This window comes from Rosa rugosa, chromosome 4 (assembly GCF_958449725.1).
Source record: "Rosa rugosa chromosome 4, drRosRugo1.1, whole genome shotgun sequence".
In the NCBI taxonomy this organism is placed as follows: Eukaryota; Viridiplantae; Streptophyta; class Magnoliopsida; order Rosales; family Rosaceae; genus Rosa; species Rosa rugosa.
In genome coordinates this window covers 6,106,233-6,125,436 of record NC_084823.1, presented here as the reverse complement: position 1 = coordinate 6,125,436, position 19,204 = coordinate 6,106,233, and the positions used below count along the sequence as shown (strand labels likewise).

At 38.1% G+C, this 19,204-nt stretch overlaps 2 protein-coding genes across 2 annotated transcripts in view; one reads left to right on the top strand and one right to left on the bottom strand.

Annotated features, from left to right (window-relative positions):
* Positions 1-1,271: 1,271 nt before the first annotated feature.
* Positions 1,272-19,204, top strand: part of LOC133707525 (thylakoid lumenal 29 kDa protein, chloroplastic-like) — an 83,146-nt gene continuing 65,213 nt past the window's right edge. The window contains 10 exon segments of the mRNA XM_062133177.1: positions 1,272-1,787; positions 1,973-2,071; positions 2,281-2,365; positions 2,456-2,490; positions 2,605-2,670; positions 2,760-2,800; positions 3,358-3,453; positions 3,455-3,486; positions 3,714-3,820; positions 4,899-5,036. Coding sequence (XP_061989161.1) covers positions 2,021-2,071; positions 2,281-2,365; positions 2,456-2,490; positions 2,605-2,670; positions 2,760-2,800; positions 3,358-3,453; positions 3,455-3,486; positions 3,714-3,820; positions 4,899-5,036 — 651 coding nt within the window. The 5' untranslated portion in view covers positions 1,272-1,787; positions 1,973-2,020.
* Positions 7,540-8,413, bottom strand: LOC133707526 (ankyrin repeat-containing protein NPR4-like). The gene has a single exon (XM_062133179.1). It carries the CDS (start codon positions 8,399-8,401, stop codon positions 7,778-7,780), a length of 624 nt encoding a protein of 207 aa, XP_061989163.1. The 5' UTR covers positions 8,402-8,413; the 3' UTR covers positions 7,540-7,777.

Genomic DNA, 19,204 nt, shown 5'->3' with positions numbered 1-19,204 from the left:
TAGAGCCCAGGATCAGTTCAAAGTTTATAATTTATCAGTCCGCATTTCAAAAAGAATTTCAAAGACCAGATCGAACGGTCCATGTCATGTCAAGCTGGGCTGAATTTTTAGATTTTCAAGCCGAAATGCCCAGCCGTAGACCTACTCAACCAACTGGCAATATTGTCAACTGGACAACAACCTTTACCGATCAGTTAACTAGCAATCCCCCCGACCAACTAATTGTCGATTTGGCTATCTCAACAACTAATCGGCACATTGTGATGATTCAGCCTAATCATCATTTTCAACCAATTATCTTACTAATCGATCAGTGATAATACTGACCAAAGAGATACCTCACTGACCAACTGAAGACCGTATTACTAATTTTGTGAACTCCAAGACTCCCAGCAATTTTTGTGAACTCCCTGATTTCATCTAAAATCACCCTTCCTGATTGAGGTCAGCTGATCCTGACTTGCCAAACCTTTCAATTCCTCTCTTAGCGTCACTTTCAACTTCATGACAACAAAACCCCCATATGGCAGTATCAAAACAGAAATGCAGCATGCCATGAACAATTGCAAAAGCTTCACTTACCACTTGGTGAGATATTCAGATGGTTAAGAGTTCAAAATTATCGCTCAAATGAGGCTTATACACACAAAAGCTTCACATAGTCTGTCTCTGCTAGTCTACTGGGGTTATCTGTCTACTTGTAGAGATTGGCTTAGAACAAAACTTCCTTATACAGTTATACCCAGTATTGCCTAAATAGGCAATTCGAAGGGCTAAAGTGAAGGAACTATTGGCATGCTAGATAAGTATTTGAGATTGTATTTCTGAGACCTAAAAGTAATTTTAAATCAACTAAAAATATTAACTAATTTAAAAACAGTTTAAAATGTGTCAAGGAATATAAGCACTTGAAAGAAGTTTTGAGAAATGATGTCCTGTACAAAAACTGAATCTGTTCTTCTGCTTCTCTGGTTTCATCAGAAAAGCCGTTGTTCGTCTGATTGACAGACTCGAGCAGGGAACCCTCAAAGAAGGCAAAAGTTTATCAAATCGAGTTATTGAATTGCACTGGAGACGGTATGTAATCTCTCACCAAAACCTCTGAAGTTCGACCAGCATCACTTTTAGCCCATGTTTCTCGTTGTTGTGTACTTGTAAGGACATTCAGCAATAACAACTTCCTGTTCTCAAATCAATTACATGATGGGTGTCCCCACTTTTCAAAAAATTGACTTTGTTGGTGATGTTGGTTATGAACAGGCAGGGGAAGAGAAAAGGTCCCATTTCAGGAACCAGGGGCACAGAAAGGTTTCGTTCAGAAGAACCCTTCTATGTTAACCCTTTACCAGATTGTTTGTGTAAGAAGGAATTGCCGATGCAAGCAACTGAGTAATGGTCTCAGATATTGCAATGCAGTGCTCTCGAAAAAAGTTCCTCTGCTGCAGGGTGGTGACACATCATTCTTTCCAATTTATTAATGTAACTCTACAAGCTAGTGTTATGATAGGCATAGGGACGCGGATGTATATGTATATCCTGAGTTTAGGTATAGCTGGGTTGGTATATCATAGTGTTGGAGAGGAAAACGCAAGAGTGTCATGTCAGGGATTGAAATGACGGAGACAGCGAGACGGGGCCTTCCATCTATGACCAAGGCATCGTTTCTGTGCTTTGCGAAGTTGGCCTGTTTTTGATTTTCAAGGATTTGATAAAATGATTCATTGGGGTTACTGTACTGTACTTTGATTTCTTCCATTACCTCTGCCCTAAGATATCCTACTCTTGGTGTAAGTTTTCTTCACCTATGTTTGGGTTATTAGAAATTAGATATATGGTATGTGTTTCTATGTGCCTTTTGAGAAAAGGGTTGCTGTTAATTGACAGAAGAGCTTTGGTTATTCTTTGGTTTTTGGTGTGAATCAAATAGTTTACATAGATAGTGATTATAGCTTTGCCGAATATGGAATTTCAGGCTACAATTGGTTGCAGTAAAATTGAAGTTGATGCTGATAATGAGGACATGCTTAAGCGGAGGAGCATTCTTACATGCTTTGGTGCCACTGTCGGCTTGGTAAGAGCAATTTTTCCTCATTACTTTGTGTTGAGTATGATTCAGTCTTCTGCATTATGAACTCAGGATAAATGTGATTAATTTGAATTGTGCCGGCAAAAGATATGAAGAATTAAAAAGATTTTTGTATTTGATAGCATAGAAGATGTAGAATTCCATATATTAGAGTGAATTGATAATCAGTTTCTGCAGTTGTGATATCATCTTAGGAATTAGTAAGAAGCTCAGGAACATTTGTTGAAATGGCTGAGGCTGCTGATTTGATACAACGAAGGCAGCGTTCTGACTTTCAATATAAGTTTTTAGAATGGTTTTATTCTCAATGCTATACTGGAATCATCTACAATCTGCTGCTGATCCAGATTCATATTCCTTACTAAATAGCAAGTATCAAAGATACCTTATATAAAGCTATAAAGGTTAGAGTAATTAATGGTATCCTGTAATGTTAGATCCCATTCACAATTTAGATGATTCATCATCCATGTTTTGTATATGGTCTCCTCTAACATACTATTTTCTTTCCATTTCAGGAAAATCCAGATGTTATCCCTTCCTTACTCACTTTGGCATTGAATGATATTATGATCTATGATAAGGTCAGGCAAAAAACTTTGCCCTGTGATTGCTGTGAACATCATAGTACAGGGAGGAAAGAAAATACTTACTTTCTCATCGTGTTTTTCAGGTTTCGAAATCTGGGGGCCCAAATGGATCTATCCGATTCAGGTAACTGTTATATATAAGATATTGTGTAATATAAGTCTTGACATTTAATTGTAAGATGAGTAATCTTTTATGCAAACTGGCCCCTGGACTACATTTCCACTTTTTTTTTTTTTAGATTAATATTTCGTTTAAGAAAATTAAAAGTGAAGAGAACTCTGATACATGAATATGAAAGAAGAATCATACCATGTGCTCTTTTGAAAGAACCTAATGACCTTTTGGTATGTTTGTAAAATGATTTGCTTAGAGAAGGAGCCATTTACTAGTTTCTCCATCTACCATGTATAAGAGGCTGTCATTATGTTGTGTAGCTTATCCTCTCCCATTCTCCCATATCTATCCATTGTTCCTTTAGTTCATCGTCTGGATGACTATTTGTGTTTAGAGCTTGTTAGACGTGCCAACTGAAAGGAAAAGGGTTGAAAATGCAAACCTGCACTAAATCATTGCATATTAGTTTCAGTTTCTGGCTGTTTTATTTCTTTCTGTGCAATTTGGTTTTAAATCCTTGTACAAAAGCTACTCAAAATTTCTTGTCCATTTTTTCTTGCTTGAAGCTCAGAGATCAGCAGACCTGAAAACAAGGGACTTGTTGGTGCTTTGAATTTAGTAGAGGAAGCAAAGAAGGAAATTGATTTGAATTCCAAAGGGGGCCATTTCCTACTCTGATCTGATCCAATATGCAGGTTTACATTTTAAATATCACAAACTATGCATCATTCACATGACATTGATATAGCTGGGACTCTGTTTGTTAAATTGGTATCAAGGTAGATACATTATAGGTTGTTAAATCACCTAACTAGCATAGTTTATGCATGGAAGATGAATAGATTGTGGGGTTGTGAATGTGGTTGGATGGGTGGGGGTAAGAGGCTGGTACCCTTAATTTAGTTTCCTTCATTTTATGCAGCACAAAGTGCCATTCAGCAAACCTTTCTAGCTTCTGCAATTCGCAAATGTGGAGGAAACGTTGAGAAGGGCAGTTTGTTATACACTGCATATGGTTCAAATGGTCAGGTTTGTTCTCAAAATTTGTTGTTCCATACTGATATTACAAGTGTCATTAGATTGTTACCATTTATTTATAATTATACATGGCACTTCACATGGCGGAAGTAAATTTTGGTTGATATATCTCCATAATTCTTATAGCAAATTCTTGGTGTACTCTTGGTTTGTTGAAATTGTGTTGAGAATGATTCTCTCATGTCTTAGTTTGGTGAGAGATAACTCTCAGATTTACATTCCAATGCTCTATACTTCAAGTGGATGTTTACGCAACTCGTTTTGTGGTGTTTGAACCCAACAATTTGCATTTTCTACCCCTGGAAATGATTTCCCTTTCACTCATGATGATTATACTCTTGATGGAGTATATTTAACAGGTCTTTTAAATCCCTAATTGATCTAAAACCATTTATCATTAGTGATAGCTTTGGTTTATTAGTGGAAGTTTACGTAACCAATATAACTGCTCAACATATCTTGTTTTGACAAATTGGTGTATAGAGTCCAAGATATTGAAGCTCTGCTCTTTGGTGTCTCATCTTGGAACTTGAAAATCTTTCAAGTAATTTCATTTGTGATGATGTATGTTTCTGTAAGTAGATAATCTCATAGGCATAGGATGTCTAGTATTTTATTTTTCCAAAATCAAATTCTAAAATGGAACAGATTTCATGCTATTTATCAGTATGCCATGCTCTCATTTTCAGTTACTGATTTGGTCGATGGAACTGGCCACTTATGGATAACAGAATTCTGATAGGATTGATTTTGGTACTCTCAAGTCTCGTAGGGTTGATTTCATAACTGTTTAGGCATTTTGATTCTTATTGCATTGATATTTACAAGGGAACCGGTAATGATATTGAAAGTGAGTGGTTGTGCACCTGTATCAAATATGCAACTGTGGAAAGTGGAAATGATCATTTTCACTGCCTTTACCACATGGCATGGGGAATTTGCTTGATGTAGGCATAGTTGTTTCCTAAGCTCAAAAGATGATTCGGCATATAACTAGCTGTATTTCTTTTTCTTATAATAGAAAATTATGGGTTAAGGCATATAATTACAACCATTATTGTGCCAACAGTGGGGATTATTTGAGAGGAATTTTGGAAGGACAGATACCCAAGAGCCAGATCCAGAGGGAAGGGTTCCCCAGTGGGACAAAGCAAGTGTTCAAGAAATGAAAGACAAGTTTTCTGCAGTTGGCTTTGGCCCCCGCCAGGTTCTTTGTTAATCATGTAGCTGCATATGCATTTTAGTTCTTCAGCATGTTCAACCATGAACAGCAAAAAGAAGCAGATATCCAGTCCAAAGAAAGCTGTCCATTGTGAATTTTTTGAAATTTTAGATGAAGAAAAAATGATAGCTATTGTATGAATTGATATAATGGTGCAAAGAAGCTATGCTTAACCTAAGTTTTATTTCTGGATACTCCATAAATCAATGCCATAATTATTCTAATTGTTAGTTGAAAAATTCCCGTTTATTGATCACTGATTCAGACATTGTTGTTATCGCTGCTAGCTGTTATGTCTGGATTTTTGGGTCCTGATCACATAGCCACAGAAACTTTATTAGCCACTGATCCAGAAGTTTTGCCACAGAAGTATCAGCGCAGCAGGGAAACAGTGTCAGAAACAGATTATGAGGTCAGTTCCATAGTAATTTTTTCTCCCACGGCCAAGTAAAATGAAGTGACACAGTATTGTTGTAAAATCAACTTTGCTTACTTATACATAAGACATTCATGCAACACAAAGGATTTAGCTATTCAATAATAACCAAGTCTGCAAGATAACATGTTAGACTATCTAAATCGACTGTATATGTATTGCATCATATCAATTGACAGCATGTTAAATAAATCTCTTTGTCCAAATCTAAAATTCTTGTAACTTCTGAAAATGTACTAGGAATTAGGACTAGATATCTGCATTCTCTTGTTAGCATCTCAGTTTTCATTGTTGGGTGTAAATTGATTCTCTTTCAGGTTGATCTGATAACTACGCTCACAAAGTTGAGTGGTTTGGGCCAACATATCAATTATGAGGCGTATACCTATTCAGTCAAAAAAGTTGATCTCAGCAAACTCAAATTGTGAAGAGTATCAGATGCTTATTAGAGCAGTTTCAACTCTAGCTAGTCAATCATTTATTCTTGGAGTAAATTCATAGGAGAGTTTGGCTCAAACTTCATAACTAGCTGAAAAGTTATGAAAATTAACAATAAATATGTTTGTGTACAGGATGGTGCATGCGTGTATGTGATAGAAATTCAAAACACTATATAATGAGTAATGCTAGATGAATCATCTTTTTGGTATTTACTTGCATCCCACATGTCACATTGCTGTGTACTTTTTCTTGATGCAAAAGATCCCAAAGATATAAATGACCGAGACATATGCTGTCTTCCTTTCGTAGTTTCCCTTCATATTATGCATGATCTTTTAACCAGAGAATGATGCCACTGTTGCCACACAACAATTAAGGTTAAAAAGTCTAAAGACTTTAGGTGGTTGAAAAGTCGCTCGCTGGTCTATGAAAGTAGAATAATCAGACCAAGACGTATGACCCATAGTACGAATTGCAGTGATAAACATGATAGTTTTAGATCTCTTCGGAGCTGCCGACTGTTTCTCCTGTAAGGGGATAATGGATGACTGATCATCTACTTCTCCATATTGATTATATCCATAAGCGTTGTAGCCAAATTGATTGTTGCCTTCATGAGATATTAAGATTCATTTGAGGTCCCATTGCACTCTGTGCCTAAACTGATAGAGTCAAAATTTAACGCAACTGAAGAAACATCAGATGGAAAATATGTGTTATTTGTAATGATGCTTCTTCATTATAGAGTTATCTTTATGGTATGTCACCGCTATGTTAGATTAGATAGACTTTGTGGAGACTCTTGTTATTATTCTGGGGTTCAGGTTCTACATCCCCCCCATATATTCTGCAATTTTATTAACCAAAGCTTGAAAGTGTTAATGCTCAAAGTCCGGCGGTAGCCGAATCTTCACTTAACGCGGGTCCGGGGGGCGGACCGCTACTCGGTAGACTTGGTGATCTTCGCTAGCTGTCAAATGAAAGATAGGGCGTCAGAGGGAGACCGCGTTGGGCGGGTCTTCACTTCTCCGATGCCTAAGTCAGTCAATGCATATAGGCAGCATAACAATAAATAAGTAGTAAATGCGTATTTAATGAGGAGAGAGGAGAGAACCTTTTATAGGTGAGGAGAAGACTGATCTTCTCCTTGTTTTCGATGTAGGACTGATGTGCTTCAGTTCTTAGCTTCAGGAGCTTCTGATACTATCTTGACACGGCGCGTCGGCGGTGATCTGGGGGTGATCCGAGGCTCTAGCTCGCCTGGCAGTGTATCCGTAGGCTATTCCTTTGGTGGGAATTAGTACCTCTGACGGTACAATGAGCGTAGCCCATTATAGCTAATTATGCTTGTCAATGTATATGTATGTACAGAAAGTAGCTGCACCAGCCTCCTTTCAAAAAAAAAAAAAAAATCAGATTGTGTATTTTGATCATCAGTTGCACCTCTAATCCTCCCATAAACAATCTTCTATTGAGCACCATGACCAGCTGCTCTTTTTTTAGGCATATACAAATATAGCATATGGATTATGACAAGATGTTCATGTGTTGCAAAGTTAATGTTGGGAAGAACAAACACAAAGATATAGAGAAGAGACGGCATAATTCTATCTTCTAATATAGATGTCTCTTTTAGTCATTTTATTTACCAATGAAATTTGATTTGAAATGTAAACTGAAATAATCAGAAATTCAAAAGAATTTACATAGGATCCACAATCATATACTACATTTGAAGCCTCTTATCTTTCTACTATCAAATGATCGAGCAAAGTTATTTTGTTTACATAAGTCATACTCATAAGGATGTGCCGCACCTTCTTCACTTAAGCAAAACCAAAGATGAGCATCAGAGTTTAATCCATGGTTTGGCTTTCTTGTCAAATATTCCTGGTCCATAAGTTGACCAGAATATCTCAATAAGGAGGGGAAATTGCAACCATATAAATGAGGCAACTGGAATACTCGCAACAAAAATGCAAGGAACAATGGCCCATGAGTATTCTTCATTAAGCATAATGATGAGGGCAGAAGAAAAGGCAATCATCATGGTGGCAATAGAGAGAAAAAGGGTGAAAAGGCCTATCATCATCTTTGTTGGCAAATTCTTGAGAAAATCATCTTCTGCATAACGTGATGTGAGAATTCCTAAAAATAATATGACTGAAGTTGTGGAAGAAACGAGTGATAGAGTATCTGAAATTATGAACACAAGAAACAACTTCTCAGCTAGAAACATTGGGTAACCTGTACTACCATTGTTTCCACCAGGAACTGTAAATGCTGCAGCGAACATAATGGTAACAATGAGAGCACCTACAACTGTACAAGAAGTTGCTGTCCCTTTCATTGATACTTCTGCCTCCTCTTTTAGTTTCTCGTGATTCTTAGTAAATAGTTCATGTGGTTTCATACCATCTGAATTTGGAACTTCATGCATGTCCTCAGGTACAATATCCCCCACCTCCTGCATTTATATTGGGAGGTTACATTATTGAAATGACTTAAGCTACATTAGAGTTAAATCTATAATATTTATTTTGGCCATTGACCTGTAGGTTTTGTAAGAAGAAGAATATACAATTTGACCAAACAAGAAGATGACAAAAATGACATAAATAACTTCCGACATGCACGTCAAACAAGTGTTATGGTCCATAGAATAAATAAAACAGGAAAGATTTTTTTTTTTTTTTCAATACACGTATAACATTTTGATATACTTCTATGTAGCAATGTCATCCTTAAAACTTAATACATGGATGTAAGGTTTGTAATTGAGGATCTCTATATTGACTTGAAGCAATCCCCAAAGTCGTGGTTTGAAAGGTTTACAGTAGATATTATCAAACTAACTTAGATTGTAGTGTCTTCAAAACAATAATAAATAAATAAATAAATATACAAAAAACCAAAGTAGACCAACAACTCATAGTTTATGGTCCGAACGGGAGGAATGCATTGCAGAGATATATATAGCCAACGAATTGGAGATGAATACCAAGGGTTAGTTGAGATATTTTTTAGGAGCTGAGGTAGCTAGATCTAGATAAGGAATTTCACTATCGTATAAAAATATGCGTTTTAACATAAACAAAGACGCCTAACTGTAAACCACCTAGACTCCCATTAGGATGAAGGTGAGTACACAAATCAAGTTTCTAATGGGTTTAAAAAAAAAAAAAAAAAAAAAAAAAAAAAAAAAAAAGGAAGAAGAAGAAGGAGTGAACTCCCCACACTCGGTGACGCATATGAATACATTTTCCTCGTCCCGGCAAACAAACCTAGAACTTGCATCAATTCAAAGACAAAGTACAACAGAACCAGTAACTAGGTACAAACATACCTCGATCTAAACACAGAGAAAGAATGGCCAAGAGCCAAACCCAGACAACAACATGGAATATGAACAACATAAAACATAGACAAAGGCTCAAACCAGGAGAGCCTGAACCACCTAAGCCACAACCGTGCTAACAAACAAGACGCCACCACAGCAATGGCATGATAATGCACAACAGGAGCACAATTTTTCAGAAACACCATCAGACCAGAGTCGCAAGGCTTGAGAGGTGCCGATTGCGATCTCGATTACGAACACTTGAATATCCTGATTCCAGATACACAATAAGGAGCATCCAATCTCAAATCGTCTCCAAATCGGAGAGGCTCTTCCACCACTAAAGAGACCATGAAACTGTAGCAAGAGAAAACGAAACCAGATCCACAAAGCGGATCAACATGACAGTCACCCAAAGGGGTGAACGGTCCGATATTACAGTTTCGGCATTTAAAATTTTCAAAAACGAGCCAGTCCGGGTTCAAAATAATGGGAGATGATCCTCTCCTAAGCTCTTTATCTAGCAGAGCTTCCTAAGCTTTTCATCATAAACTTCCACGTGTTTAAAAACACATTTAATGGCTAAAATAACACCAAAAGCAATGTTATCTTCTTCTTCCGCCTGCTCTCTCTCTCAATCTTCTTATTTTTCCAGATCCGGTTCCTTTAGTTTCCACGCCACCAAGACCATTACTCTGTTATTTGTTACCCTCAATCTCCAATTTCTTGAAACTTCCGTGCACAAAGGACTCTTCTTCGACATACTTATCTCTCGCTACACCCTCCAATGCATTCAAATTCAACTGAACAAAATTTCAGATTTTGCTTTCCTTCCCCAAATGGTGTAATTGAGGAAGAAAGATGTCTGATCTTTCAAAACCTTGATCCCAAATTAATTCAATTCGTCAAATCATCCACAGTTACTATAAAAAAAAAAATATCCACACTTTGAAGATCGAATTGCCCAGAACTCATTGATGCCCAGAAAGCTTTCATTCTTTGTTCTTCTGATTTGATGTTTAATTGTTGTTTAATAGCCAAAAGGGGTTGTAAATTCATATCCTACCCATCTCGAAAAATAGAAGATGATGAAATTGAAGCATAAGAAAGTTTATTCCTTTAGAGGAGGAGAGAGAGAGAGAGATCTGCCAAAAAAGAAAAAAGAACATCTGTTGTGATGGAGGACAAAAGACCTAATTTCTTCTTAAAGCCTCTCTGAAGTGAGTTCCGATTTGGCAGCGAATTTTTCTTGTGGCAGTACAGAGCAATGTAGAGGTCAAAGTTTGTGAGGAGAATCAAGCAGCTGGAAGGAGTTCTAGAGAAGATGAGAGAGAGAGCGTTTAATTTTTTAGCCACATGGATTGAAAAAACAGTAAAGATAGTGTGAGAGTCAATATGAGCCGTTAGATGTAATTATTTACACGTGTCACTTTGTAGTAGAAAGCTTAGGAAACTCAGCTAGATAGGGAGCTCAGGAGAGGATCCTCTTCGTATAAGTCATAAACGGGCTAGTCCCGATCCTTAATTCAATTATACTTTCTTCCTTTTTTTCGTTAGTCTTCTTCCTTATTACTTTTGGTCTTTTTCTTCAGAATACAAATTCTTTTTTCTTCTTCTCCATTCGATGCATACTATGTGACTGACACTTTCTCCTCACTTTCATTCTATCACAGAACCCAGTCCAGAAATGTTCTTGAACCCATAAATTGAGAAGATCGACGACCCCAAATCGATGAAAACAAATTCTCATTCTCTCCCTAAACAGCCTTCTCATTACTAATCCCTACATTGAAAACCCAAAAATCCCAAACCGGAAAATCCCCAATTCTATCCCGAAACCCTAACCCCAAAACGAAGAACCCTAATCTTAATCCCTCATTTTCCATCAATCTCTTCTTCCAATCTAAACCTGTTGGAAAAATTTCTAAATATCAATCTCCACTTGCTACGGGCGATTTTGGAATCATGGACACCATCGCCAACCAACACTTTGCTGATGGCTGGGAAAACAAGAAGGAAGTCGAGGTATTTCCCCTTGCTAAGAAGTAAGTTCTATATTTCTATGATAACCTTAGATATACAATGTATATGTTCTCGCTTAATCCTCTGTCAAACCCTAGATTTCCAGCTATAAGCTTTTATAAAAGATGTCTGAATGAAGACTTTGGTTTTTAACTTTTGATTAAGAATTTGTGTGCCTGTATGTTGTGGTGATTTGCAGCTACACATTTTGGTTGGCTGCACGAATTCGGCAAATGCGAAAGAGTTGATACCGGTGTCTGAACATTAGGCTAGTCAGGCTGGGTTTGATTTAGAAACTCAACAAAATAGGTCCAGAATCCCAAAAAACTGGCCAAAAAAAAAAAAAACAGGTCGAGCCTCATTCGGTCCCAGACTTTAAAACATAACTTTTGGGCCGGGCCTGATAATTCAATCCAGGTTCGGGCCTTCCAAATTTTTCAAGCGGCCTGGCTCATCCTAGCCCTATGAGATAGGTGAAAAAGTTAGATATGGGAGCAATAGAGAGCCATCAGAACAAAGACTAAACAAGAAAGAAATAGCAAAAAAGGAAAGAGGAGCTAGATGCCTCAGATCTAGGCAAAAATGCCCATGGTGGACAAAGGGAATCGTCACCGACTCTCACTGAGGAACAGAGAAAACCAGAGCGAGAGGGTTTTAAGACAGTATATAGAAACTTAGAAGTACTCAAATATGAATATGCTAGATTCACATATTCTTTATCTTATTCTCTTTAGAAGCTTGGTTGGTCGACGCATGCACTTAGCTGCTCTAGTGGATCTTCTAGTAGATTGGGTCTATAAGTGATGATCCAAAATGGGGATTGATGCAGCCAGATATGATGATACATCATGTTCCTCTCTTGATAAAGAGTTCCATTTTTTCTTGGAGGGTGAAATTACATACTGATTTTTGGATGAAAAAAAAAAATCACACCCATGTTCTTGTACATATTCATTGAAAAAAATACGCATGAAGGGGGTGTGGTAAAAAAAATTGTGTCACTTTTAGTCTCTTTTTTCTTTGACTAATTTAGTTGTCAGAGTTGGGATTCTTGCCACTAAATTAAGGTGGACTTTATGGCTCGGAGACAAGTTTTGTTCCACAAAAGCTTGGCTTTCTGTCTCTTGAACTGAGGTTTTTTGTTTTTTTTTTTTTTTTTTCAAACATAGGAACTAGGTTTAAGGCAGTAGTCTATAATGGGGAGCAAATGTTGGGTTCTATAACATTGTCGGATGGAGGTATGGAGGTGAACTTTTTTAGTTGGCATAATTTCTTGGATTTTGTTTAGAGAGTAGTAGCATTGGCGATTGAGCAATATTTGGGTTCTATTTTCTCACGTTTCACCTCATAATTTTTTATGTCAGAGATCTCGGTCTCTCCCATTTAGCATATCTTGTTTTCTTCTTTTGTTTTGGGTTTAGTTAGGGTGAGTCTAAAGTTATTACGGTAAAAAAACTAGAGATGTTGCACATCTGCTAGGGTTGAGAATATGCTAGGATTTTCTAGCCATTCTAGCAAATTTAATGAGCCTTTGCAATGGCTGAGGATATGGTTGCTCGTCTATCGATGACTCTGACATATACCAAAGACTCGATAGTAGATTTTGGATAGGTGGAAATGGCGGCAATCGCCAAAACCTACTTCTGCTTGGTTGGGAGAATGCTGATCCGGAAACCCAAGACCACAAACCCTACTCGGAACATTGGCGGTAGTGTGGGGGTTGAAAGATTGAGTGTCAATTACTGCTTATGATGATGGTCGCTTCTTGTTCTAATTCAAGAGACAAGAGAAGTGCAATTGTGTGTTTCTTTGGTTGGTCCATGGCACTATAATGGTGTATGGTGGTTCTTGGTCAATACGACGGCCTGGGGATGTGGCAACAGTGCCATTTCAGACATCGAAAACCTAGGTGGTGGGGAGGAAGCTGCCATCGTGTTCGAGGACAAAAGTGTCACTTATCCTACTGGGAACATCCATGGGCTAATTTATGAAGCGGGATTAGGTTGCTCTGAAACACTGTAATGCTACACAACATTTTCCAGAGGTGGTCGATGTTCGGCGGCGACTCTAGACGACGAGGTCCTTCCAGTTTCCTTTAATGGTTAAGGCGGAGTTGGATCTACAATATGAAAAGTTCAAAGCATTGTGTCAGGCTTGTGTATGGTTCAACCATGGTCTTGAATGGTGTAATCAGTTTTTGATTCAACATGCAGGCAAATCAAAGCCGACAGCTGCGGTGGTACCAGTGATTGGTTCTAGGAAGGATAATGTGCAGTTTGAATATTCTCAACTTGCCAAACTGATTCCATCTGATGGTGGGGTATTAGTTAGAAACGGTTTCTAACCCTAATCTTGTTGAGGCGATAGAGGCTCAGAGGGGGTTAACTAGGGGCAACGCTTCTTAGCTAGCCTCAGATTACGCTAGTGCAATTATTGGGCTTCTGATTAGAAGATCTATAGGCTATCCTAGGTTGGGGTGTTGCAACAGCGGTAGAGCCCCCGTTGGTTGCTCAAGTGTCTGATCTAGAAACTCAAACTATAGAGGTCCAATATGAAGCACATGTGGAGATAATCAAGCCAGGTAAGAGAGCCAAGTTGATGGATGCGGCGCTAGTTGCATCTTCTTTGGAATTAGAGGAAGTTTTCACCATTGCTTACAACAATGGAATAGTGCATATATCACAGGTTAAGAAGAGGAAGGGAATACTGAAAGGTCGAAAGAACAAAATCAAGGTGATTGAGAACGGGCCTAAACCAAAAAAGAAGAAGTTTCTCAGGAAGCTCAAGCTAATTGATGAGGTAGAGGTGGAAGAGGCTACGGGAAATGCAGTGGAGGGTGTTGAGATCTTAAATGGGAGTGATTGATGAGATGACACCAAAATCTATTCAAGTTTGAGATATGTTGTCAAGGGTACCTGTATTTCTGTGTCATTTGGTTGTAACCATAAGTTGTGTTGGGTAGTTTCTGGATGAGCTTCATTATTATTAAAAATATTTATTGCTTAGATAATGACTCTTTTGTCAACTTCACTGAGATGAGTCATTATTTATAATTTTCCTGATCAATGAATGAGTTGATAAAATTCTCCAAAAAAAAAAAGTGAGTTTAAAATTGAAATTCATTTCGAAATGTTTTTATTTAATGCTATTTGGGGTTCATTTGTGTGAGACCCCTGAATTTTTCAGTGACGTAATTGGGAAATTTCCTAGTCCCCGAGGACATGAGGAAGTGATAGCACCATTTATTTAGTGGAACCTTAACAATGATTTCTTTTAGATTTATTTTGTGAAATTAGTTTTCAACAACCATACACTTGCTAAGGTCCTTCTAAACTAACTATGCGAGTTTTACATTGTTGGAAAGTTATCGATTTCACTAGCGTGTACACCTAAACGGTTCATGAGCTGGAGTTAGACAAAAAAATGTTACGGGTTAGCAAAGTGCAAGGGTGATTGGGTAAATTGACAGCCCTACTTATATTCAAGACCAGTTAGACCATACTGGTTAAATTAGCATCGGTTCATTCGCTAACCCACTTGATCCATCGGCTTCACCATTCCATATCTATGCCGTCCAGAGCCCGATCATTGTAAACTTAGTCTCCAGATTTTTGTCTCAGTGATGCCAACGTTTCTGTACAATGATTACGTTTGAGTCTATCAGCTGCTATGGAGAATGGATGCATGCAAACTCAGATTTTTGGTGAATTCTTACCGGCATTTCCAGCCAATATTTGGGTTGATTGAGGTATCAATCTTCCTCCTTTCCTCGATCTCTAAGCGTGTAACCAAATGCATTATGCTTTTAGTTGATGGTTCATGGAAATGCTACTGTAGCAGTTCGTCCAATGCAAGTTCATCTTCGAAAAGGGAGATTCTGACCTTCCCGAATTGCTGCTGTCAGCCAACTTCGATGGCCAGAAACTGTAAGTTTGAGCCTTTGTTTCAGTATGACTTCTTCATGAAAGTTGTTCGAAATTGCGTCTTCTATACCTTGCTCGAAAGTCATGATAATCCAACGGTTAATTCGTTCTCAATCAAGGTGAGACCGCTTACAGTTCAGTGAAAATCGTTCTAAGATACCACTGATATTTGATTCTAATTCGTGTTTGCATGTCCAATCCTCTTTCAAATTCCGTTTCTACTCAGATTGGGTCATGTTTCTCCATCGACATTTGAGTTAATTTCATGAAGTTTACATCTCTATCTTGAGTTCACACAATTGATTTTACAGTTGGTAAGTTTTGCCCCAATCTGTTGAATTCCATCTTTTCTAGTTAAATTATCATATAGAATCTCATATTCATTAAGTTTTGTGATACTTAAACTTACCATTTGCACCTGTTATGACTCGGTCTTTCCCTTTATCTCATATCAAAACCTTGTTATGGCTTATTCATACTCAAAGTTCATTCATATCAGAACCTGACCTTCTGGACTTTTACTTATCAAATCCATGTGGCTCTTGATTGTGTTTATGCTGAGATTTTAGTTCATAAACCTAGACATGTCAAGAATCCATCACCAACTGGTTTGATGTCAATCGGAGTCAAAATGAATTTTTGACAAATTTTCTAATTTGATAGAATGCAGCTGGAATTTTTAAGAAAAACTGAACAGTTCAGGCTCTTTGCATCCATCTTTTCCCTTACTTTTCGAACGCCAATTTTCTTGAAATTTTAGTATGTTGTACCTTGATATGTCAGCTTTAGTTCTGGAAAGTTTCAAGTTCACTGCTGTTCAGATGAATTTCTAATAAATCTCCAAGCATCATCAGTTCCTACCTCAAACTCACTTGTATCTGCATTTGCCTTTTTAATGTTAAGGGCTATTTTAATTGATACTCAAAGGTGCAGACGTATATGGAGTCTCATATCAACTTATCTCATGTTTCGATAAGTTAGTACTACTTTGAAAAAGGTTGTTAAGTTGGAGATGAATTATAAAGGCCGGTCAAGTGAATTGATGATTTATCCAACTTGGTAATAGGATGATGAAGCATGGAATCTGGTTGCACAAGCCAAAGGCAGAGGTATTGCTTGACCTGGAATAACATTCGAAGCACTTTGATTTGAGGTAGGGAGGCTTCACCCTAGTTAGTGCTCTTATGTTTCCTACATTGTTTTTATGGTTTGAAGTTGTTTTTAAGATTTAACACTTGAGTTCATGAGATGACTTGAGAGTGAGCGGGGCATAGCGACCTCCATGGGTTTCGATCCCCTAAACCTCCGGAGGGGCTGTACGGACGGGATAGTGTCTGACATCCTTTGAGGTGTGACACTAGATCTAGGTGGTACGGCGTAAATGGACACTCTCGCTACTCTTCACCTGTTGTTGAAGATTTAAATCTTTGGTGAGGATGTAGTTGGCTAGTATTAGACCGGTCATCAGGTTTGATTTTACCGGGGTACTCATTCGTTTTCATATGTTTTCACATTGGGAGTTCTTTATTTAATTTTATTATATTTTACTCAACTGGCGCCAATTACTATTTGGTTTTCAAACCTAGCTAGGGCTGATGTTTGAGCAGCGTGGACGAAAGCTCACCCCTACTATAGTTGGTCTTGCAGGTACTGTGCACGAGGATTGAGGAGGATTTCGGGAATGAGTTGGGTGCTACATTTTTCTTTAACTATTTGATATATTTACCTACACATTTTATTCACCTTTACTGAATTGTTATTGTTTGATGGAGGTTGAGTGTTATCTTGTTTTTGTCAATGTTTGCTGAGCTTCTTAACTTTGTATTCAAATGGTTTGAACCAAACTTGAATTTATTTTCAATGTTGTAAGTTGTTGATTAAGCTTTGTTTCACTTAAGTAGTTATGTTTGGAAAGCATTCAATTGTTTAGTTATAATGTCATTTTAACAAGTAAGAATAAAGTTTTCAATTTCACCTCGCTTTAAACTCTACGTTTTCCGCCAACACTTGCCATTTCATTTCGTTTTTTTTTAGTTAAATTGCCTTGCGTCTCTTTAGGACATGAGTTAAGCTTGCTTAGCTTATGCTTCTAAAGGTTCGCGGCACTGTAACGTAACCAATTTGGAGAGGTGCAAATTGGGGCGTTACAGTTTGTTTTTCTACTTATCAATTTGGGGTCTCAATGTTTTTATATTAGTTTTTCAAGGTTGGGGGTGGGGGTGGCTCTCTCAATGGACTAATCAGAATCAAATAAAATTAGTTAGTTTGGTGATTTTGTGATAATCCGATCTTTGATGAAATCTTAGTAATTCTCATTGAAGTTCATAAACTATTTTTGTACTACCAAAAAAAAATTAAAAAGTGGGTAATTGAAATGTATACCGGCCAGCGGTGGAGCAACATGGACCGAAGTGGCAGGTTGGACAATGATTTCATCAGGCTAATCGATAGTGAGGGTTTTAGATTTGTGTCATGGACGGGTCTTCGACAATTATTTGGTGGCAGTGAACAATAGGTGACAGTCTCATCCTGCCGAATCAACCGGCTAGGCTAGAGCACAAGTTAAGATGATGGTGATGCAGGCATAAAGTTTAGTGGTGGCACAGTTGATGTTCGAGCTTTGTCGTGGTCATGTAGGAGTGACGACAGCGGTACTGTCAATGGAGAAGACAACTAGGTTGCATGGGCAAAAAAAATCTTGGGCTTGGGCTTGGGTTTTGGTTGACCTAGGTCTGGGCTTTCCTTATGCTAGGTGGGCTAGGGTTTCACTTTAGTTCTTAATTTGGGATCCAGGGGAGTTTGACAGAACTGGAATGTGAGTTTGGCTTGGTTTATGGGCCTTGTTCCTTTGAGCCTAGAGGTCGGCCTAACTTTTTCTTCACTTCTGTTTTCTCAGCTTGGACTTTCTCTTTAGGCATCATAATCTTTACAAGCACCAACATTCCACCTGGTATTTCCCCCACCGTAGAGACTGCCTATGAACCGAACTGCTGAATCTTCACTTTCTTCATTGGAGCAGTAACATTCATCTTCCCCTCAAGCATATCATTTAACAAGAATTTCAATTTGGAGAGGAGAAGGGTGATGTAGGAGGACCTTACTTCAAGGATTATGATGCATCATTTACAGGGAGCAATGGTTGTGCCTCATCTACTAAGACCAGCACCAGCACATGATCTTCCCCATGGGAAGATTTCATATCAGCATTTCGAATGACCACTAGCTTGCACAGTTTATTGGTATCCATGGTACCAAAACGATTTCAAGCAATGGGGCGCAAGATTGGAGTATGTATACCCTTGAAACTGAATACACCATTAGTAAAGGGTCCCTTTGTAAACCTTTGGAATGGACTACGCAGCTCAAGCCTCTTTTCTCCCGCTTGTGCCTCGGCTGCTAGTTGCAATACAAGCTTCTCCGCCATCTTACAAATACTGCCCTCATGATAAATCAAGTGACAAAGCTGACACTTTCCAACTAGATTTCAAAGAAAAAGAATATCTCTTCCACAATTACTGGAGCCAGTTTTAGTTTTTTTTTTTTCCACAAAGAAAGGCTTGATGATTTCGTAGGAAACATGTACCCGTATTTTGCTAGTTATGTCAAAAAGTTTTCCTTGAATATTCAGAAATTTGTCTGCAACAAAGGTAACATTGATAATGGCATTGTTGACCTCCAATGCTGGTGGGATGTTATTGATCTTGACAGAGAAGTACAAGGAGTCCATTTTCACTGTATGAGGGGCCATCAAACCATCATACTCCTAAATAATCATAGAAGCACGATTGAAATACCAAGGGCCACACGAAAGCACCTTGTTTCCATCCTTCTTGAGATCCAAAGTAAACATAAAGCTTTTCTAGGCTTGCTTCTGAACCCTAAACTTGCTATCAAAGACCCATACACACTGGAAATGGCGCTTGAAATCAGTCACTTCAAAAGGTTCCACCATTAACGGCCTTGCCAGCAAGTATGCTTGGAAGGTGCGCTG

Bases quoted from the DNA above. Each gene is read 5' to 3' on its own strand.
- LOC133707526 (XM_062133179.1), bottom strand. From the start codon at position 8,401: ATGCAGGAGGTGGGGGATATTGTACCTGAGGACATGCATGAAGTTCCA.